The sequence below is a fragment of the Rhamphochromis sp. 'chilingali' genome (assembly GCF_963969265.1).
Source record: "Rhamphochromis sp. 'chilingali' genome assembly, chromosome: 7".
Lineage (NCBI taxonomy): Eukaryota > Metazoa > Chordata > Actinopteri > Cichliformes > Cichlidae > Rhamphochromis > Rhamphochromis sp. 'chilingali'.
The window spans coordinates 472,325-495,162 of NC_137934.1; the positions used below are offsets into that span (position 1 = coordinate 472,325).

Sequence of the window (22,838 nt, forward strand, 5' to 3'; positions counted from 1 at the left end):
TAATCTGGAGTTTATATTGTGTTTAGAGGTTTAAACAGTGTGTCTTTCAGAAAGGCTAAAAGTAACAGGACAGGAAACAGGCTTGGAGAGTTTTGCAGAAGTGGAAGTTATTTTGAGCAGCAGGCTAAGACGAGGCTTTAACAATGTAACAGATAGCTTTAAGAAGGCCTTAAGCAGTTATGACTATTTTATACACAATGCATATCTGTGCTTATTTGAGTTGATGTTCAGGTTCATTAATGGTCTTAAGCTTCATCTAGTGAGTGTCTAGATGATCCATGCTGAGGGAAAACTAGAACATAGAAGGAATTGCAGTACATGCTTACACAACAGTTCATTTTAATATCTTTTATATGTTCATATTCTTGTATTAAGCTTTTAAGTAGAAGTTCTTGGTTAAAACATTTATTTAGTAGAAGACATACACATAGTCTCAGTGAGCCTCTGGTCTGGTGAAAGGTCAGAAGTGCAACAGGTGAATTGAGAACGAGCATGTGAGGTCGTGACACACACACATGAGTTAAATTTATTTAGAGGAGAGATTAGTCATGTCTGGTTGTAACTGCAAAAGTGTCTCGGTAAAAGAGGAACCGTCCTTGTTGTCTCGGCAAGAAAGAGGAACAATTTACTTTAAGATAAGAACGGAAAGTACCAGCCATGAAAATAGAAGATGATCTTCTGGGTTAAAAGTCATTGTGGTGTTGATCTGATCTATGTATAAAATGTATCTGTGACGCATGAAGGGGCGTCAGTAAATCAAACCCTGATGCTATAAAATATCTGTTCATGCTTTGATTAAGTTGGAGATCACTTGCTGTCAGCGTACAGAGTGTCTTCCCACACGTGTGTTCATTAAAATCATTGTTTGACCAAGACCTTCTGGACCAAGGGTGGTTTGTACTCTCCTTCCTCAATTTTGAACCTTAACAAAATCCATTTCTAAATCTCGGGTCTCCAGCGAACCACAGTGAGAGTCATTCACCGCGAATGGAAAAAAACTTCCCAGGAGTGGCTGCTGAGCCTAAGAGCACAGCGACAACTCGTTCAATAGATCACAAAACACCCCAGAACAACATCCACAGAACTGCCGGCCTCAGTTAAAGTCAGTGTTCACGGCTCCATCATAAGAAACTGGACAAAAGTGTCCTGCATGGCAGAGCTCCAAGATAAAAACCACTGCTGAGCAACAGGAACGTAAAGGTCATCCTGATGACCCCCGAGATGCTCTGTGGGCTGACAGACAACAGTTCAACTTTTTGGAAGGTGTGTCCTGTTACATCTGGCGTAAAAATACCATTTCAGCAAAGGAAGATCATGCCAACAGCAAAACACGGTGGTGATAGTGTGATGGCCTGATGCTGTTCTGTGGGAAATGGAGCCACGAATTCTGCCGTCGACCAAAACATCCTGAAGGAAAGTGTCCCAACATCTTTCTGCAACCTCAAGCTGAAGCACGCTTGTGTTCTGCAACAATGATCCAAACCACAGCAGTGAGTCGTCCTCTGATTGGCTTAAGAAAAACCAAATGAAGACTGGTCAAAGTCCTGAGCTGAATCCAACTGAGACGCTGATGCAGGACCTTAAAAACACGGTTGATGCTCAAAAACCCTCCAATGTGGCTGAATTACAACAATTCTGCAAATATGAGTGGACCCAGATTCCTCCACAGAGCTGTAAAGACTCACTGCCAGTTATTACAGACGCTCAGGGGGCCCACCAGGGGGCCATCAGCGTTTGGATTTTTATTCCCCTTAAAATAAATGCATTCATTCAGAAACTGCATTTTGTGTTATCTTTGTCTAACATTTGATCTGAAACACTTTAGTTGTTTTTTTTTTTTTTGGACTAAATTAATTCTAGTTAATTCTTTGGTGTTTACTTTTTCACTTCTGTTCTTCCTCTCATGTCAATTCTCCACAAAACTTTGACAATAACAACATATACTGCCAAAATATTAATGACAGAGGTTGCTATTTTTCTGTACCCAGATTCATTTGAAGATTTGAATAATGTAATATCTGAATGTAAGCTGTTAATCTTCACAGGAAAGACGTGCAGTGAAAGGTCAAAGCTACGTCCATCGATTACGTTTCGCCCTGTGGGCATGGACGAATAGTCACCCTGTTACTCTGCAGGTCAGTCCGAATGTGACAGCACAAGACCGTCTGCCCTTTGTATACATGAGTGTGTTGGTGAACGTGCAGCAGAGTCACGTGAAGCAGCAGCTCAGATTTAATGCTACACGGCAGAAAAACAGAAAGCTCACTTAAACTAGAAACATTAAAAGGGCTTAAACAGGCAGAACACAGAGCATGAAACGACCAAAGGGCTACACAGAGGGATAACGAGGGAATGGGACACAGGAGGAGAGCACAGCTAAGAGAAATTAGACCTAACGAGACAAGGGAAGCAAAACTAGAAACACTGACATGAGACAGACTTTCAAAGTAACACAGGAAACACAGAGATGCAGACTTGACAAGGAGATACAGCTGACAGAGGCAGAGCAACACAGCGACAGAAACCAGAAGACTAGAAACTCCAACACTGAACCCCAAAGACTAGAAATAATAATAAAAAAGACAAAATCAAGTTCAATAATAATGCAAAACTCAGCACACTGGGTCAACGACCCAGGTACCCTAACATGCAAAAGTTGATACAGTGGAACCCCGGTTTACCCCATTTAACCAAAAATTCAAGTTACGGAGGCACTTAACGGCAACATTTCTGCCCGTGGTACGGCAAAATGCCCGCGTAACGAAATAGATAAAATAGAAAATCAAAACAAATTCAATTACATTCCATAATGTCATGTACATGTACGTATGTATGCATGCATACGCATGCGTTCTTCAACCTCCACCACCTCCTCCTCCACCAAGAACTTCGTCTTCAGCCAGCATCGCCTCACTCAAAAGGCGATGGAAAAAGGAAAAAGACCCTCTGGAACGAATTAATTTCGGGGTTCCACTGTATTCTCCTTTATTAATATTATTTTATTATTATATTCATATAGCACAAGGTTCAGTTAGCTTCAAACAAAGACAGCTGGTAGAAAAATCCTTCAAACAGCACTTTATACGTCGTACTTTGAGTGCATTTCAGTACCTGTACTTTTTCACATTTAATTGGATCAGTGAATCAGTGCTTGAACCCCAAATTTTTAACACGCCTATCTGTACTTCTACTTAAGTCGGGGGCGACCGTGGTTCAGGGGGTTGGGACGCTCATCTGTAACCGGAAGGTTGCCGGTTCAATCCCCCTGCTCTGTCTGTCCTGGTCAACACTGGTTGTGTCCTTGGGCAAGACACTCCACCTACCGCCTACTGGTGTTGTCCAGAGGGGCCGATGGCGCGATATGGCAGCCTCGTAGTCTGTCCCAGGGCAGCTGTGGCTACAACTGTAGCTGCCTCCTCCAGTGTGTGAAATAGTGGAATTGTAAAGCGCTATATAAATACAATCATCATTATTATTACTTAAGTAGAAGTATATATGTGTATCAGAAGCTTTGTAATAAATGAATAAGACAAGAGGTAACTATATAATTAATAATCAATTCACTCTATAATCAATCTGATAACAATACTTCCTCTATTGTTTCGTGAAGTTGCTAAATGTTGGTGATGTTCTGAGGTCTTTGAACATCATGCTGCTTCTGGTCATGTGTGGATGTTTTTCAGTTTCAGAGGTGGTACAAAGTACAAATACTTCATTACTGTACTTAAGTAGAATTTTCAGGTAACTGGACTTAAGTATTTCTTTTCTGACACCGACATCTGTACTTTCTACTCCTCAGATTTCCAAAACAGGTCACTTTTGGTTTGAGACATTTGAGGGGAGATTTCTGGCGTGCTGGACATTTGCTCAGTGGGCCGATGCACTTGCAGGCTCATCGGTCATATTATTACTTTTTTCTTAGTAAATATAATTTTACATGTTATGGGCCAGTGTTGTGCCGAACAACAAAAATGAAGATTGTCTGTAAATGGTTGTAAATGACTTGCTGGCCTATAATCTGTGACACAGATATCAAACATATCTCGTGTCAGTTATTATTATTATTAAGTTATTTTAAGGCAGAAACAGCATTTCTGTCACACAGTTGTAGCTGCAGTCCTTATGTGGCAAAGGGACTTTATACATATATTCTTTATTCTGAATGTGACTTTTTCAAAGGTCAGGCCAAGAGGACAACAAAACTTGCAATGAATATAACATTAATATAACGATATTTTGAGATATTGATTATAAAGTAGAAGACAGAGTATGTACAATTACACAGAGTCATAAAGATACTTGCAAAACAGGTAATTTCCTGATGTTATATCTATTATATATGTTATATTTGCCCACGGTAAATTCTCTTGACTGCATCTGTATCAACTTGTGCAACGATGTTAGACATCACTCTTTGGTACAAGACTGGGACTTGTAGCCCGTCCAACAGAAGAGGAGGGGGCGCAAAGCGACTGATGAGTGTCTGGTCATTTCAAAAGGAGCTTTTCTATAAGTTCAACAAATATCAGCAAACACACAAATCGTTTGTGTGCAGCCTGTCGCACACTGTGTCTGCTAGCTAAAGGCACAGCTGATGTATTTCTCAAGGAGGGAAAAGAATAAAGATAAAGAATAAGGGAAGAGATAACTTCACTCAGAGATGATGAAAGACAAGACAGAAGAGGAAGACAAGTGGTTATATTTAAAGATAAGGATCTTCACTGTAAGGTGAGTATTTAAAGTTTACATAAGTCCTCATCCTGTTCTGCCGGAGGTTTCTTCCTGTTCAAAGGGAGTTTTTCCTTCCCACTGTTGCCAAAGTGCTTGTTCATAGGGGGTCATATGATTGTTGGGTTTTCTCTGTGTGTATTATTTTAGGGTCTACTGTACAATATAAAGCGCCCTGAGGTGACTGTTGTTGGGATTTGAATTTAAAATTGAGTTCCGTCTCCTGCTGAGTCTGCTTTTGGGTCTGTTCACAAAACACACTGGCATACCCCGCCATGAAAGTTTGAAGCCTAATCCTAAAAGATAAGATGGGGCCTGATTATTTAAGACCTTGTGTGTGAGGAGCAGGATTTTGAATTCTGGATTTAACAGGAAGCCAAAACAGGAGAAATCTGCTCTCTCTTTCTAGTCCCTGTCAGGACTCTTGCTGCAGCATTTTGGATTAACTGAAGGCTTTTCAGGGAGTTTTTAGGACTTCCTGATAATAATGAATTACAGTCTTACATATTTGTTTAATATGTGCATTGAAGGACATGTCCTGGTCAAAAATGACTCCAAGGTTCCTCACAGTGTTACTGGAGGCCAAGGTAATGCCATCCAGAGTAAGAATCTGGTTAGATACCATATTTCTAAGCTTTTCAGGGCCGAGTACAATAACCTCAGTTTGATCTGAATTAAGAAGCAGAAAGTTAGCGGCCATCCAGGTCTTTATGTCTTTAAGACAGCGGTCCCCAACCCCCGGGCCTCGGACCGGTACCGGTCCGTGAGTCGTTTGGTACCGGGTCGCGAGAGTTGAGGCTCAGGTGTGAAATGTATAGTTTTCAGGGTTTTTATCAGTTTTCAGCGTTATTTTGTTATAGTTTTTATCGTTTACTCGGTTTTCCTGGGTCTTTTCACGAGTGTTATGAATAAATTTTCTTTTTTTCGGTACCGGTACTAGTTTTATTTTGTTGTATTTATCTGCGACACTTTAAAGGCCGGTCCGTGAAAATATTGTCGGGCATAAACCGGTCCGTGGCGCAAAAAAGGTTCCTGCAGTTTAACTCATTGGTGTGTGTTATCTGGCTTCATGGACAGATAGAGCTGGGTGTCATCTGCATAGCAGTGTAAATGTATGCTATGTCTTCTAATGATGCTGCCTAAGGGAAGCATGTATAATGTAAACAGAATTGGTCCTAGCACTGAACCCTGTGGAACTCCATAATTAACCTCAGTGTGTGAAGAGGACTCTCCATTTACATGCACAAACTGGAGTCTCTGTATTATCACAGTATTATTGAACATTTAAATCACCTTGAAGTGATTCTTGTTTTGTGCTATATAAATGAAACTGAATTGAATTTAGTCGATATAAATTCTTATCAAATATTAAGCATAACTTTTGCTTAGTGAATTCAGCTACACTGTAACCTTAAATCCAGAGTTGATGCTTGAAATAACATTGTGTTGTAACAGTTTTTGTCACAGAGGACAGTGAAGTTCATGCAGTGTAGCTCTGTTACAGACAACAGCTTTGTAGAAGAGCCTGGCCCATCCACTGTATAATGTATATTATTAAAAACAGTTTGTCACAAATATGCATTTAAAAAACCGACAAACATCTTTTGAAACACTGTGTTTTATTATTTATTATTGTGTCGCCCAAATCACAGCATAGATCACTATTAATGTTTCTCCGCCCACCCTCCCTCTCTTTGATATTAGAGTGTAAAGGGGAAACTGTCTGACCCTCACATGAAGCATTCAGGTTTGGAATAGGAGCACATCTGCACTCTCTGCTCTAAGACAGGATCTCCTTCTCTGCAGGATGCCTGGAAACATCCGATCAGGTATTTCAGGAACAGAATTGTGCATACAGGAGGTGAAAGGATGGACTGTGTCTTTATCTGCATGTAATCCAATCGTCCCCATGTGTGTGACGTTATAGTGGAGTTTTATTTCCTGATTTTTCGTCTTACCTTAAATATAAAAAAAATACATCTACACTTTCAAAAGGTAGGTTCTTTAGTAATAGATTACATTCAGGTTGAGACTAATGTTTTGAATTGTCCTTTGTCTCTCCTAGTCTCTGTGGTCTTGGTAGGTTTGTTGTGCTTGGTGTTCTGCAGTCAGCCGACCAGTCTGGATGCAGCCCCCCTCTGTACGAATGCCGAGGCTGGGTGTCACGTCCTCTCCCTGGCTAACCTGTTTGACCGGGTCATCCAACACTCAGCCAGAATGCACAGCATTTCAAATGACCTTCACTCTGAGTTTGTATGTTTCTTCATTGCAGTCGTCAGAAAAAGCTTTTTAAACGATATTTAATGAACAAGCTTGATTGTGACATGAGGATATGATATTCTGTCTGCAGATGCCTTTTAACTGAGACATTGTAGGTTTACATAACGTAGTCAATCAAACACTGCATTATCAGTTTATTAGATACACGCACAGTCATCCTGTTAGAACAGCAGAATCCAACCTGATGAGACAGTTTTTCAGTCTAATTAAATGCAAGGATGAACTTTTTTACTGTTAACTGAGCTGTACGAGATGTTTTCACAGTTCGCCCACACTTGCTAACATAACTCTGTATCATGTATAGTCTGCTATGCTGTTTACTGTTAAGATTTGGCGCCATATAAAAATAAAACTGAATTGAATGTGTGATAAAGACGCATCTATTGTACAGACAGACACCAGTAAGGATACAGAGATAGCAAGACATCGTATTAAGTCATTCATTGCTTTTGTGCTCCAGGCACGTTTGACATTTAGATGATATTTAACCTCTGACATTTCATTCATGTTTGTCCTCCCAGGAGCTTTACTTCCTGCCCAGTAAGAATCAGATTGGCCGGGTCAGTCGCAACTGTCACACGTCTAACATCCTCACCCCAAATGGAAAGGAGAACGCTCAGAGAATGGCGGTAAATTCACCTTTTTCAAAGTTAATCCCTCTCAACTATGCACATCATATTTACACCTGGAGTCTTGTCATGTGTTCCAGGTTCTTTCTTTTGTTGCCATAAACAACATTGTAGCTGTTTGAAACATGTTTTCCTTTCAAATGATAAAGAATTTTGTAAATTTGTTTCCCTTTGCTCTTTATGATATTACAGTAACACTCAGTGGTACAAATCCCACTCTAGTCACACCCATAATTTACATGTATGTCACTACAGAGGGAGGAGCTGACGGAGGTGATTCTAAAGCTCCTGGTGGCGTGGAGGGACCCTCTGTGGCATTTCCACCAGAGCATGACGCACTTCCACGACTTCATTGACTTCAGCTCCAATAAATCTCTTAAAATGAGTGATATGGTGCATGAGCTACGGAAAGGAGTACAGAAAGTAGTTGAGAAGGTACTGTGTGTGTGTGTGTGTGTGTGTGTGTGTGTGTGTGTGTGTGTGTGTGTGTGTGTGTGTGTGTGTGTGTGTGTGTGTGTGCAAAACATACACAGCGGAGGAAATAAATATTTGTCCCCCAAAGAAATGAGCAGTACACACTCTCAGTGGTAGTTTGAGTTTCTCTGTCAGCTCCATGTCAGATGATCCTTCCACACATTCGTTCTCATCAGGGTTCAGCTGGTCACTGACAAGCTTCAGACACTTTGTTGAACGAGGGCTTTTGTGTTACCAACGATTAGCTTGATCGCATTCAGAATACTTTATTAATCCATAAGGACACTATATGGTTACAGTTGCTCAGTACAGTAACAGTAACAGACTCAGCTATTCAAACAATACAATATGTTACAGATTTACAAATTTAAGAAATAGCACTAATATATACAAATCACTCAATTATAAATATAAAGAATATTACAGAGGTGTAATATTTATGACTGACATTTGACTCTAACCTGTGAACTTTGTCATTTGCTATTTTACAGTAGAGCGTGTGCGAAAAGATGTAACTATTGCAGTGTTTACAGTGTGTTCAATGGAGTTGTACAGGGAGATGGCCACAGGCAGGAATGACTTCCTGTGTCGATCAGTGGTGCATTATGGGTAATCTCAGCCTCTCACTGAGCGTGCTCGTGTGGCTAGCCAGCACGTCATGGAGCGGGTGGGAGGTGTTATCCAACATTGTCTTTATCTTGGACAACATTCGCTTCTCTGACACCACCCTAAGGGAGTTCAGCTCCGTCCCCACAGCGTTACTGGCCTCTGCTACCCTCAACCTGCCGTCCCAGCATGCATCAGCACAGAGGATAGCACTGACCACAACAGCCTCATAGACAATCCTGAGCATTGTTCGACAGATGTTGAAGGACCTCATGCACTACTACCCTAGCTGCCTTGAGATCGTTCTCCTGTTGTAATCACTGATGTGAGCACAGACTGACGGTGACCAGCAGATGTTCTTGTAGTATATTTAAGCCTGTGAAGGGCAGCAGTCTAATCTATGATGCTTCACACAGCTCTGTGTTCATGTTCATGTTCAAATGCTTATTTTCCTGCAGTTAAAATTCAACCAGGGCAGAAACAGAGACAGAGGCACTGATGTGTGTGCACTAGCATATGCACAGTTTAGATTGTCTGTGTTTGTGTAGTACTTTGTTTTGTAATTTTTTACTTAAGTGGGTGAAAGAAACTAAGTAAACACACAACAATATAAACAATTTGTCTTATCCATATGTTTTGTTCTTTTCACACCAGATGCAGATGTTGGGAATATTAAGTAACTCTGTCAGCAGCCTCATGTCTCCTGAGGCTTTCTTGGCACCAGGCAGCGCTGAGTGGCGCCTAATGAAAGACTACGAGCTCCTCTACTGCTTTCGCCGAGACTCCAACAAGGTCCAAAACTACCTGAAGATCCTGAAGTGTCGTATTGTTCCAGAGGATGGATGTTAAAAGCTAGAAACTCTTGACAAAGCTGAAGGTTTTGTTTTCTACTTATAGAGAATCAGAAACATCTCATCATGACTGCAGTGATACAACGGCCGCCCCGTCTGTCAGAATGTTTTCCATCCTCAGACAGGGTGCGATGAATGCACAGAATCACTAATTATTATAAGAGAAACCTGTAAATCGTCTGTTTCAATATATTATATAAATATTTCAAAATCATGTCTTTTTTGTTGTTTCTACAGAAAAGGTGCAGAAATACACTGAGGTCACATCATCACAGCATCATGACAAAAACTAACGATGTTCTGTCCTAATAAAAAATCTGAAACATTGTAACTAAACGTAAAAAACAAAGACAGTAAAGGACATAAACAAAAACAAAAACATGACACCTAATGCATTTATTTATCGAGGGATAACAGACAGTATTACATGTCTGACAGTCTGAAGCAGATTGTTAAATCATTTTAAGAGAAGTTCCTGATTTCAGTCTATGGGATGAAAAACATGTTGGTGGTTTCTCATGTTTAATTAAAAAAGAAGCACGTTTACATATATGATGATGACGATGAATTAACGGTTTTCCTGAAGCCAGCTGACCAATGAACCGCTTAACTGGTGATTCTTAACTGCCCACAGGTGTGGGTTAGGGTTGGGGATGTGAGTCACCAGTCTGTCTCTGTGTGACAGACTGGTGACCTGTCCAGGGTGTAGCCTTGCCCTGTGATAGGCTTCAGACCCTCGTCATCCTGGTAAACATGAGCGGAAGAGAATGGATGGAAGAACCGCTCCATTTAACATTTACCAAAAGCATTAAAAACATCCTCACACATACATGTACAGTGGGGCAAAAAAGTATTTAGTCAGCCACCGATTGTGCAAGTTCCCCCACCTAAAATGATGACAGAGGTCAGTAATTTGCACCAGAGGTACACTTCAACTGTGAGAGACAGAATGTGAAAAAAAATCCATGAATCCACATGGTAGGATTTGTAAAGAATTTATTCGTAAATCAGGGTGGAAAATAAGTATTTGGTCAATAACAAAAATACAACTCAATACTTTGTAACATAACCTTTGTTGGCAATAACAGAGGTCAAACGTTTACTATAGGTCTTTACCAGGTTTGCACACACAGTAGCTGGTATTTTGGCCCATTCCTCCATGCAGATCTTCTCGAGAGCAGTGATGTTTTGGGGCTGTCGCCGAGCAACACGGACTTTCAACTCCCGCCACAGATTTTCTATGGGGTTGAGGTCTGGAGACTGGCTAGGCCACTCCAGGACTTTCAAATGCTTCTTACGGAGCCACTCCTTTGTTGCCCGGGCGGTGTGTTTTGGATCATTGTCATGTTGGAAGACCCAGCCTCGTTTCATCTTCAAAGTTCTCACTGATGGAAGGAGGTTTTGGCTCAAAATCTCACGATACATGGCCCCATTCATTCTGTCCTTAACACGGATCAGTCGTCCTGTCCCCTTGGCAGAAAAACAGCCCCATAGCATGATGTTTCCACCCCCATGCTTCACAGTAGGTATGGTGTTCTTGGGATGCAACTCAGTATTCTTCTTCCTCCAAACACGACGAGTTGAGTTTATACCAAAAAGTTCTACTTTGGTTTCATCTGACCACATGACATTCTCCCAATCCTCTGCTGTATCATCCATGTGCTCTCTGGCAAACTTCAGACGGGCCTGGACATGCACTGGCTTCAGCAGCGGAACACGTCTGGCACTGCGGGATTTGATTCCCTGCCGTTGTAGTGTGTTACTGATGGTGACCTTTGTTACTTTGGTCCCAGCTCTCTGCAGGTCATTCACCAGGTCCCCCCGTGTGGTTCTGGGATCTTTGCTCACCGTTCTCATGATCATTTTGACCCCACGGGATGAGATCTTGCGTGGAGCCCCAGATCGAGGGAGATTATCAGTGGTCTTGTATGTCTTCCATTTTCTGATGATTGCTCCCACAGTTGATTTTTTCACACCAAGCTGCTTGCCTATTGTAGATTCACTCTTCCCAGTCTGGTGCAGGTCTACAATACTTTTCCTGGTGTCCTTCGAAAGCTCTTTGGTCTTGGCCATGGCGGAGTTTGGAGTCTGACTGTTTGAGGCTGTGGACAGGTGTCTTTTATACAGATGATGAGTTCAAACAGGTGCCATTCATACAGGTAACGAGTGGGGGACAGAAAAGCTTCTTACAGAAGACGTTACAGGTCTGTGAGAGCCAGAGATTTTCCTTGTTTGAGGTGACCAAATACTTATTTTCCACCCAGATTTACAAATAACACTGTAATAAAACTGTTTTTAATAATATACACTGTAACAGCTCAAAACAAAGAAATGACACAAAAGGAGCTGACCAAGTTTCTAGGAATCAAGCAAAGAAACAAGGTTTGGAGGCCTATCTCCCCCTACCACCACTCCCCCTGCCAGTGGCGGACTCCCTCAGGTGTCGGTGCGTTGGTGGTTCTTTGTGTCCGGGGGTGGGCGTCCAGGTACACACCGGCTCAATCCTTGGCGGCCGCTTATCGGGTCCTGGAGCCTGGGGCTCGCTCGGGCCACTTCGGAGGTGGGGTGCCCCCGGCCTCTCGGCCTGGGGCTCGGTCACTCAGGCACGGCTGGCTGCCGGCGGAGCTCACGGGTGCGTCACTGCAACTCCCCCTGGCTTCTGCTCCGCGGCTGCTGAGTGAACCCTCATCTGGGACTCTCCTCAGCTCTTTCTGTGGCGCAGCTGCCCCTCTGTTGGTCTTCCTTGGTCTCTTGTGCTCTGGGGGCCTCTGGATGTCTGGAGTTTTGATCTCCTCCATACCTGCTTCATGCCCTGGAGGACGGGGCTGTGGCCCCCCCACACTCCCTAGCAGATCATTACATGAAGGAACCTTTTAAAAAAACAAAAAACAAGCGCGTCCATGCTCACAGGTGTACACACGGGTGATCACACCCACAAACTACACCCTTTTTGGCTCCTACCTCAAAGCTCACTGTGTTCTGTTGATCTTATGTGCTGCACAATAATGTTTAATATTTAGTATTTACTGTCATATTCACATAGATTATTGCGATCATGTTTATTATGTTGCTCTTTTTTTGCTTGTTTTCTCTCTTTTCTTTCTCAGCAGGTGATCCAGGTGATTGATAGATGTGTTTTTGTCTGTTGGTTTTTGCCCTTTATCCCCGTCCCTGTTTTTCTTTCTCCCGTTTCTTCTCCCAGTCAAGTCTGTGTAGCAAGTGAAAATTAAATGAAGTAAACAATAAAAGGTGAATCAAATAGACCAATACGGCAAGGCTGGGATGGCCCAGTTGGTAAAGTAAATCCGTTGGTTCTTTGCCTTTAGACAATAATTCTGATGGCAAAAGAGCCAAACGGGACAGGCGGAGAAAAAGAAACAAGCAAAGAGCTCGATAAAACCTTAAACAATGAGAGAAATCCTGACCTTATGGCAGTGCAGTCAAAACAGGTTAGGCAGCTCCACCCGAGGGATTTGGTGGAGCAGGAAATTTGCATCATTGATGTGCAGCAGCTGTGATGCTGTCAGCGTGGAAGCTTTCCAGCAGTTTGATATTTGATGAAGATCTCGATGGATGCTCAGGAACTCAGAGGAAGATCCTCCTGTTTGTGTGGACGTTGTGTTTTCAGCGGGATAAGGATGAAAGATGAATTATAGTTCGTCTCCCTGCTGAGAGCCTCGGTGTGTCGGTGCACTGGTCTGTTGAGGACCACTTTAAGCCCTGGCTGTTTGTAGAAGGACACTTCATGACCTTTCACCTCACCTGTCTGCTTCACAAACTGTGGAAAGCAGAAATCATATTAACGAGCCTGCGAACAGCAGTAATCTGTACGCTGATCTAAGTTTCAACTACAGGAAGCTGAACGAAACACGTGCGTGTGCTCATCCTGTGCTGTGGTCCAGAGATTGGGACCAAGACTGTTTAACCGTTTGACACGACAACAACTCCTGGCAGCACAGCGGCAAGAAGGTCCTGAGTTCAAGTCCAGCATCAGGCTGCGGGCTTTCTGAGCGGATACTGTCAGGCATTTGTCGTGTGTGTTATAAACACACACTTAAACATTTACACTTTGTACAACTTGGATACATCGACTTGCAATTTTCATTATGAACCATACAGGTACATACTCTCTATAGATGATCATAACTGACATAAGTATTCAGTCTTAGCTGTGCTTACAAATGTTTGCTGTTAAACTACAGCAGAGAACAAACGTGACGACAAACGTGCTGCAGTCAGTTTGAACAAAGAGTCAGAAACACGCACGTTTAATACGTTTATTGGGTAAAAAACAGAAAATAACATCGCACTGAGACCATGCTTCGTTTGTTTTTTGGAAAACACGTCACGATGCAGCTGCTATGGTGACGACCTCTGACCTTCCAGTGCCCTGTTCTACACAGGAAAGATGAATGGAGCCATCGCTGCAACATAAAGAAGAAACATATACATGTTTGCAACAACAACATCATCATCACGTGACTCTTGATGTTACCCAGGAAGGAAATACCTTTTCATGGTCACCACAGTGTCAATGCTGTGACTCTCCTCTGTGGGCTGCAGGTCTCTAAAAACAATCTGTGACACAGACACAAACATAAGCAGGAACCTGACAGTGATTCTAATAATAATGATGATTTTCTCTGGCTTATCCATCCTGGATCACAGGGGCAGCAGCCTAAGCAGAGAAACCAGACCTCTCCCCCGAGGCGATCTGAGGAATTTAGAGGCCAAGCCTAAAACTCAGGAACACCTCAGAGAAAACATTTCCCTGAAAGGGTGTATGTGGTCTGAGAGAATGCTGAGGTACTATGTGCCAAAGTAACATCCACATGGACCCAAGATTTCCCAGGAGAACATTGGCCAAATCATCAACTCTGGCTTGCTTCCCATAGTGCACCTGGTCTTGTCCAGGTAAGTGACAACACGGGGTATCTGTTCTAGGAGACACTTCACCATCAGTGCTGAGAGGAGCACGAGGCCACGGAGAGGACGAAGTCTCTGCTTAGACTTTAGTTTTTCTCTCTCTCATATCATCAGAGGAGAAACATGTTCAGATGAACCTCAGAAACTGCTGCAGGACGTCTCTGTCCAGCTCGGCAACAAGGTGCAGATGCTTAACATCAGCTTAACAAGCATGCTTTCACCTTCATGTCCTCCACTGTTGTGTTTGTGTTGCAAACAAATGACGTCACCGGACTTTTGGCCAACATGGTTCCCAGCTTGTTGTGACGTTTTTCTAAAGCAGTTCGTAAACTGTGACTTGCACCAGCAGGCAGACAGGAAGCAGGAAGTCTGTTTGTGCTTACCTTGGACAGCTTCTCCGGCTGCTCTGTGATGAATCGCTGGTAAATCTCCAAACACAGCGAGGACAGTTTTCCGTCCCCCCTGAGGATGTGATGTCTGTGGGCAGGGAGGGGTGTGCCCACAGGAAGGAGAACCGTGAACATCTCAGCTCCAGACTCATCCATCTCCTCCAACACACCACAAAGGTCAGACAGAAGCCGTTAGAAATCGATTACAGTATTAACGAATGATATTATGTACAAATACATAAGTAGTGTACAAAGACTAGCTCTGCAGAGCTGAAACATTTATGTTCATGTGCATGCAAGAAAGACCATGTGCAACATAAGATGTTTATCTGAGGTCTGAGTACTTTTACTAGTACGTCAATGGAAGACACATCCACTGTGACAGAGTCTTCCTCTGGGGTAAGGCCATCTCTGCCGACCAGCAGGCCCGCCTCCAGGGCTGCGCCCACAGCGATGACCTCGTCAGGAGGTGCCGCGTTGAGAAGCTCCACATCCGGAAACATTTCACGGATCATCTGCTGCAGACGAGGAATTCTGGCCGAGCCGCCGCAAAGAACCACCTGCAACACATGGCAGCGATCGAGGAGCGGCTTTTCTATTTAACACACAGCTATGCCATCACTCGTGCATCAGTAAAGACCTGCACGCCGTACCTTGCTAATGTTGTGAGGTGTAAGACCCGCCTCCTCGAGGACGGCTTTGATTGGCTGGATGCTTTTGTTGAAGAGTGAAGAGCAGAGCAGCTCAAATCGAGCTCTGAAAGAAATAACGCACAGAGGTCGTCACGAAGGACAAAACATCTCAGTTATCAGAATCCTGATAATGTGTGTTTGGAAAAGTCATTTAACAAACGACTTTTCCCTTAATTCTGCTGCTCAATTGATTTCATTTAGTTCTTATTCGTTAGCTTTATGCTTTCAAACGTTTATCTCAAATGTTTCGTTCCACGTCCAGCTTCAGCTCAGGCTCAGCCAACGATAATATTCAGATTCTTACAATCTGTGCGTCGACACAACAGCTCACCTCGAGACGCTGCACTCGAAGTCGATACCATCATGAAGGGAGTCAACAAAGCAGTTGGCTGAACCCAGCGAGGACAGGGAGTGCTTAGCCATCTCTGCACCATTCATCAGCTTCAACATAGCCCGAGGATTAGAGCTCACATCGTGCTTAAACGTGCTGTACAACACACACACACACACAAACACACACACAGTGAGGACAGCTACACGGACTCAAACATACAGAAAAATCTTTAAGATGTTCGTCTGTTGCTTTGGTCCTTCTCAGTAAATCGTTCAGACTCTGATGTTCGGTTGGTACCGTTTGAATTCTGAGGCGAGGTGCTGCGCTAAGGCCTGAGTGAAAGCCTCTCCTCCGATGCTGTGGTCAGTGTGAGCGCTGCGACACAGGAACATTCCTCCATTGACCTGCAGCACTGTCACGCTCAGGGACGTCCCACCGAGCTTGTAGACGAGGACGTGACTGTGGAGACAGGACGCATCGCTAAAGGACAAGAAGATGGAAAATTCATTCAAACGGTGACTGCTCTGTCTGCTGGTAGCTGACGCACGCACTACTTCTGCTGGCTGTGGGTGGGGTTCTGGGGGGTTTCCACTTGGCCGTAGTACCCGGTAGTTTTTTCGTTTCGAGGTTCCCAGCAATCAGAGCCGATCTAAAAATGTGACATCAGCAGACAGCCTACCACCGATTGGCTAGTCAGTGGCGTCACTGAGTAATGAAAGCGTCTCCTTCATGAGACCACGCCTAACGTGTCCTCCGCTGTTTGTTGTGTTTGCATACAAATGACATCACTGGACTTTGGACTGGGTTGCTATAACGACCCCTGGACATCGTGGTACTGATACCTACTCGAGTGGAGTCGAGCAGGTATCAGTGGAAGAGGTCGAGCAGAACTCCCACAAGGATTTTAGATGCTCCAGCTTTTTAAACATGTTGTTGGATAAAGTTTTTTCCAAACAACATTCACATCTGCGCCGTAAGTCGGATCAGCAGGAGCGTCGATCCCTGCTCGCCAACACAGCTTACAAAGGACCCCAAGCTGTGAGGAGCCCAAACTAATGTTAGGCTGATTCTACCAGTTGGATCAGGTGGTAGAAGTAACGGCAGTCCCATCCTCCTTAGATTCAGGAGAGTTCATGTAGGCTCGGGTACACGCCGACCACGTCAGTTTGAAACCAGTGACCATAATGAAATCTGAGGTGTTCCTTTCCTAAAACACACCTCTTCCCTGACGGCGACTCCTGTCCGATGTCATAGGCCAGCAAAGCAGCAGCAGGCTCGTGGATTAGCCTCAGGACATTGAACCCTGCAGCTTCAGCCGCGTTCCTGAAGGAAACAGAGGTGATGATTAAAAACTGAAACAGATGCATATTTTCAAAGTGACATAAAAAAGATGCACCTACCTAAGAGCACGCTTCTGAGCATGTGCAAACTCTGAGGGAACAGTAATGACAGCGTCACTTACATCCGAGCCTCCCAGAGCCGACTGAGCCGTTTCTGTGGAAACAGCCATAATCAGTCGGGTGATTACTTTACAGAAAACTGAATACCCACAATTCATTTCTGAGGCTTTACGTATCAGGACATTACAAAATCTCATCCTTCTGAAGTGAAACAAGCCCACATGACAAACACCAGGACATTATTACAGCACTGCTCAGTCCACTTTCAGTCACTGTGTAATAGCTGTGCATCGTTCTGTTGCATGACGCGGTTCAGCTGTTGGACAGATGCTCTCACACTTTAACACGCCCAGGACATGCAAACTTAACTGATGTCAGTCGATTAGAGAGTTTTCAAAAGTATCAGATGTCCAATGAGGACGATTTGATGGTGGGAAATTTCTGACACATTATCAGGACCACACGCTGTGAGAAGCTGACAATGTTGCCCCAGAAATAATATGTCAAACTATATAAACTGTAAAAACAAAAACGTGTTTGTATGAAGCTTATATGAAGCGTTTTTTGTCGCCTCGGGGCGGTGTTGTGCGATAACAGGAACTTGTTGAGTAAGACTTTGCCAACAGCAGGGGTGGGGAACCCCAAGCCTCCAGGGCCGGTGTCCTGCAGGTTTTAGATGTCCTTGATCCAACACAGCTGATCTAAATGGCTAAATGACCTCCTCAACATATCCTGAAGTTCTCCAGAGGCCTGGTAATGAACTAATCAGGTGTGCTGAGCCAGGGTGAGCTCTGAAACCTGCAGGACACTGGCCCTCGAGGCTGCAGAAAGCTTGGAGGACCATCACTGAAGACCACATGAAAAATAATAAATCTACCAGCAACTTTGGCTCCTTGGAAATAATGACGAACATTTTCACACTAACAGATTTACCTTTCATTTTCTGGAAGATGAGCTTTGCGACATCTTCTGGAGCAACATACTTTGGCTGCTGTCCTGATGTGATCTCATAAAAAGGTTTGTTTTCTCTGCTGACAACCTAAACACACAAAACATCCTCAGACTCCAAAAACCAAACTGTGTTTTTGTGCCGTCATCACAGATCGTTCTAGAGAAACTCTCTCACAGACCATAAACTGGCATTTTCAGGAAGTTTAAATCTCAGCATGTGTGCCGCTGAAGGCAGCTTCTAAAAAACGAATAATGATAATATAATGCTATAATGCTTCTCAGTGTAAGTAATGCCAGTGTGTAGTTAGGATTATGTGTAAAATGTAAATAAGAAAACAAACTGCAGTTATCTGTAAATCCCTGCAGAACAATTCACTCATTATCTACTGAATCCAACATCAGAGGGATCCTGTCAATACGAGTCAGTAAATGGAGCTGTGATCTAAGGATGTAGTCAGGAGGGAGAAGTGTGACACAGGGCTGTTTAACATTAATGGATCATCAGCTTTAAATCAAACAAGACCTGAGGCAACGTTTTAAAATTGTGAGCACAGAAGAAGTGTTGAAAATGAGACGAGCTGGCTCAGCACCGCCTCCTGCCATCTGTAAAACACCAGGATCCAAACTGTGTGGATCTCCTGGCGTTTGGTCTGCAGGCTCTTTCAGAGGGTTGTTGGTGAAACCTACCTGACATTTGGTCTCCGTTCTGTGCCTTTGTATCTCTGGGTCATCAAAGCTTTTCAATCAGAGAGAAAGAAACAACACACACACAGTTATGAGTTGCTGTCCACAGGATGTCGAGGATAATAAATAATAACAACACTCGTTCCTTCCTCACTCAGGCTACAACTATCACAGCATGAGTACAAATGTTGTCAGAAATGTAACTTTTGTCATTTCTGTCTCAAAAACATCGTTTCCTTTCTACTGGAGCTCACTGAGCAACTGCTACATGGATCAAAGCCATCCTCTCATATGTAACAGCTGATGGTCTGTCTCAGGTGTCTGACTGGATGTAGCAGCGAGTACAGGAGCCTCCATGTTCCTGCCACAGTGTTACTGTTTTTCCCAGAGGAGAAACCAGACTGATGTCCACGTGTGATGATACAATCAATCTGAACAAGCATCATCATCATCATCATCATTATTTTCTATGTTAGAGCTGCATAATCTTGCTTTTTTTCCTTTGAGTTATTAATAATTACAATAATATGATGTAGGTTTCACATTTGCAAACAAAACATCGTCAGCTGTGTCACCTTCTCCCGAGCACTTGTTTCACTTTGATGACTGTGCTGGCAGCATTGCGGACCCGTCCCTGTTTTGCTGCTATACCTACAATCTGCAGAAGAGGTCAGAGGTTAAAAGGCTGCTGCAGTAGATATCTCACAGGTGCAGGAAGCAGCCGTCAGTAATGTAAGAATAATTCTGCACCTCAATGCAAAAAATCATCTTCTCCAAGTTCCAAAACCCAAAAAGCAAACGTGTCTGTGAAGGTTCTCAGTCATCCAGGTCATCGTAGTCTGAGGAGCTTGCAAAGAAAAGCGTCTGGACTTCTTTAAGTTGCTTGAAGACGTTTCACCTCTCATCCGAGAAGCTTCTTCAGTTTGAGGGTCAGATGGTGGAGAGTCCCAGATTTAAACTCAGTGGGAGTTTCCCCCCCACAGAGGGACAAAAGGACCCCTGATGATCCTCTAATCACATGAGCCAAGGTGTGTAAAGGGTGTGGGTCACAATCAGCCAGAGTTTCGGGTGAGCTCATTGTGAAACCTGGCCCCACCCTATCATGTGATTTCCTGAGGTCAGATGGCCCAGGATGTGATTGGGCCCAATTAGGATAGCCGCATGTTTTGAGTGCTTCCTTTACATGTGTGTTCCTTCTTTTTCCCTTCAGGCTTAGAGGGAACATTTGAGGGAGTGGTTATCCTAATTGGGCTTTTATAAAATCAGCAAAGATGCACAGAAAAGAAGATCAGACACCAGCGAGGGAGGATAAGAAGGACAGACGCAAAGGTGAAACGTCTTCAAGCAACTTGAAGTCCAGATGCTTTTGTTTCTAAGCTCCTCAGACCAAACAGCAGACAGATCTATGCTAGACAGATCTATGCTAGACAGATCTATGCTAGACACTATAAGGTGATATGACAAGACCATGACCACAGAAACATGTGACCTGTGATAACAGAGGAACTTCTCAGTTACTTTTAACACTGCAAATATTTTAGCAATATGTTTCATTGATTGGTCATCAACATTTCTTCTATACAGACATTGTGCAAAGCCAATATGATGCTTAGGGAATTTAAAATAGAAAGTAGCTCGTCCACAGAAGGACTGGTAGCTCCCCTTACGATAAGGGTTCAGATCGCGCGAACAGGTGTGAAATGTGTGTGTTTAGTTAGTTAGTTAGTTTGCTTGTTTTAATCAATTTTAAATCATGCTTTTTATTTGCTTTTGTTTCTAATGTCTCTGTAAAGCACTTTGAATCACCTTGTTGCTGAATTGTGCTATACAAATAAATTTGCCTTGCCTTGCCTTAGTGCTAACAGGAAAGACTGAGTGCATGGGTCAGGCACAAACCCAAGAAGTGAAGCCAAAGTCGTACCTGTTCAGTGTCTCTGTAGCCCACCACAGTTGGCGTTACTCTGTCTCCTGCATCGTTAGCCACCACATCAGCCCGTCCATCCTAAACAACACGCAGCATACATTCAGAAACACTTAAATATATACTTTGCTCAAAACTCTTGGATATTCAGATGCATCAGCAGCTGATTTCCAGGCTCACTTATCCACATATATTTCATGTATGAATCCAAGCTGCAGATCTTTGTGAAAAAGCAGAGAAGACTTCAGTCCCCGTAGGGCTCCTTAAGGAGTTCAGCTTGGCCCAAGGAACCTTGACTACATGCCATAAGACTGTTGTTTGACTGGAGTGGAAAGACATCACTGTCCTAAACTGGTTTACTGTTGAATTACTTGAAAAACCTCAAATTAACATGCAGCACAAATGTGAACTGAGCCTTAATAATCAGAGTCACGAAAGGTTTTGTGTAATCGTGAAATGAAAGGAGACAAGAGGCTGTTCAGCCTCCTCAAAGTAATATCTAATTAAGGTTTGTGGTACTTAGTTTGTATCGTCTACATGTGCCATTACAGGAAGGCAGCAATGACGCAGCTGCAAAAAGCCTGGTAGACTCCAACGTTTTCATTTTTTTGCTTTCAAGTTTCCTAAAATGTGAAACTTCTAAAACTTGCTTGGATTTAAGACCCAACATGCTGAAAGGCTGCAGTGGCCTGGGTGCAGTTTCTGTGTTCCTTTGTGCACTTTGTAACAAGTTAAGGCTGTTGTATAAAAAAGGGTAGTTGGGTAGTTTTTACAGTAACAAGCATGCAGGCCAAGCATCAGCCTGTCAGCGCCTTTAGTCTGAATCGTGGACAAAGTAATCTTTAATGACTTTAAAAAGCAAAGGCTGGGAGCACAAGTCTGATTTACACTGCACAGTATTCACTCGTCTGCCTTTACACACATGTGAACTTGAGTGACGCTGCATTGTTAATCTTTCTAAAGTTTAATATGATGTTTGCAGCTGTGACAGTTTCAACCAGGGATGTACGCGATTACTCGCCGTCAGCAGTGATGTCACTAGTCCAGAAGTACTCGTCATGTAATTTAATTCTTTTACATTTATTGATACCCAAATGTTGTGTCCTAAATGTTATGCTGCCACCAGATGGCGCATCGTTGTTGAGAAATGCCATGAATCTGTTCATCTCATCTTTTTGTTCACACTATTATTTCTGGTTCTTTAAAAAAAGCAAAAACTTAGATTGCAGATACAAGCGGCGAAAAGTTGGTTTTGTGTGAGTGTGGAGGGGCTCTCCCTGAGCGATGGAGGTCAGTCATTCAGGGGCTCAGAGGACAGCCTCTCCATCCACTGACACAGCTGTGTGACTTTATGTACACAAAAGCTGAAACATGAACATTATAAACTCCACTAATATTTAGTTCATGTTTCCTTAGCAAGCATATTTGACCCTTTTTCTTGGAAGTTCACTTAAATCACTTGGACCCTGCAGTCCACACTATAAGGTTGGGGGCGGGGCTTCGGGAAGGCCATCCAGGAGTTTAAGGTCATCTCTAAATCATGTTGGGGTGGAGCTGGACTCTAAAGGTGGTGTCAGAGGTGGATGTTGTCCAAGTACAATACTGGACACTCAGTTTTCTCATGTGTTTGGCATCGATGTCCTATCGGAGCACCAAACTGTGTCCCAGTTTAAAATGCTTAGTTATTAATCTGAGATGAAGAATCTGGATGCAATCCTCTCTCCTTATTTTACCCACTGAACTAACTGAAACAATTCATTGACTTATATTCACTCTGCCAGCAGCTTATCGAGCACCGCCATCCTTCAGGACATGTAAATGTTCACATCAAAGACGACATGCGAGGTTTCATGAAGCGATACTCACCTTAAATATCGCCACACAAGCGGATGTATAACCGAAATGAACCCCAATCGCCGACATGCTGCCAGCCCTCAGCCCAAAAGACCGACAAACATGGATCCGGTTCTCCT

General features: G+C 43.3%; 2 protein-coding genes across 3 annotated transcripts; one reads left to right on the plus strand and one right to left on the minus strand.

The window, feature by feature from the left end:
- The first annotated feature begins 2,266 nt into the window (after positions 1–2,266).
- prl2 (prolactin 2) lies at positions 2,267–9,735 on the plus strand. The gene is made up of 5 exons (XM_080887193.1): positions 2,267–6,557; positions 6,794–6,981; positions 7,530–7,637; positions 7,893–8,072; positions 9,372–9,735. The coding sequence occupies exons 1-5, from the start codon at positions 6,536–6,538 to the stop codon at positions 9,564–9,566; spliced, it is 693 nt and encodes a 230-aa protein (XP_080743319.1). The 5' UTR covers positions 2,267–6,535; the 3' UTR covers positions 9,567–9,735.
- A 4,096-nt stretch (positions 9,736–13,831) lies between these two features.
- hspa14 (heat shock protein 14) lies at positions 13,832–22,838 on the minus strand. 2 transcript variants are annotated; one of them, XM_080887937.1, is made up of 14 exons: positions 22,732–22,838; positions 20,866–20,946; positions 19,520–19,602; positions 18,948–18,996; positions 18,243–18,348; positions 17,310–17,403; positions 17,128–17,232; positions 16,207–16,368; positions 15,907–16,062; positions 15,537–15,639; positions 15,228–15,443; positions 14,878–15,042; positions 14,079–14,146; positions 13,832–13,992 (listed from the first exon to the last, which is right to left on the minus strand). In XM_080887937.1, exons 1-14 carry the CDS (start codon positions 22,786–22,788, stop codon positions 13,914–13,916), a joined length of 1,524 nt encoding a protein of 507 aa, XP_080744063.1. In that variant the 5' UTR covers positions 22,789–22,838; the 3' UTR covers positions 13,832–13,913. The 2 variants fall into 2 exon arrangements, with proteins under 2 accessions (XP_080744063.1, XP_080744062.1); XM_080887936.1 differs by having other exon boundaries at positions 16,207–16,389.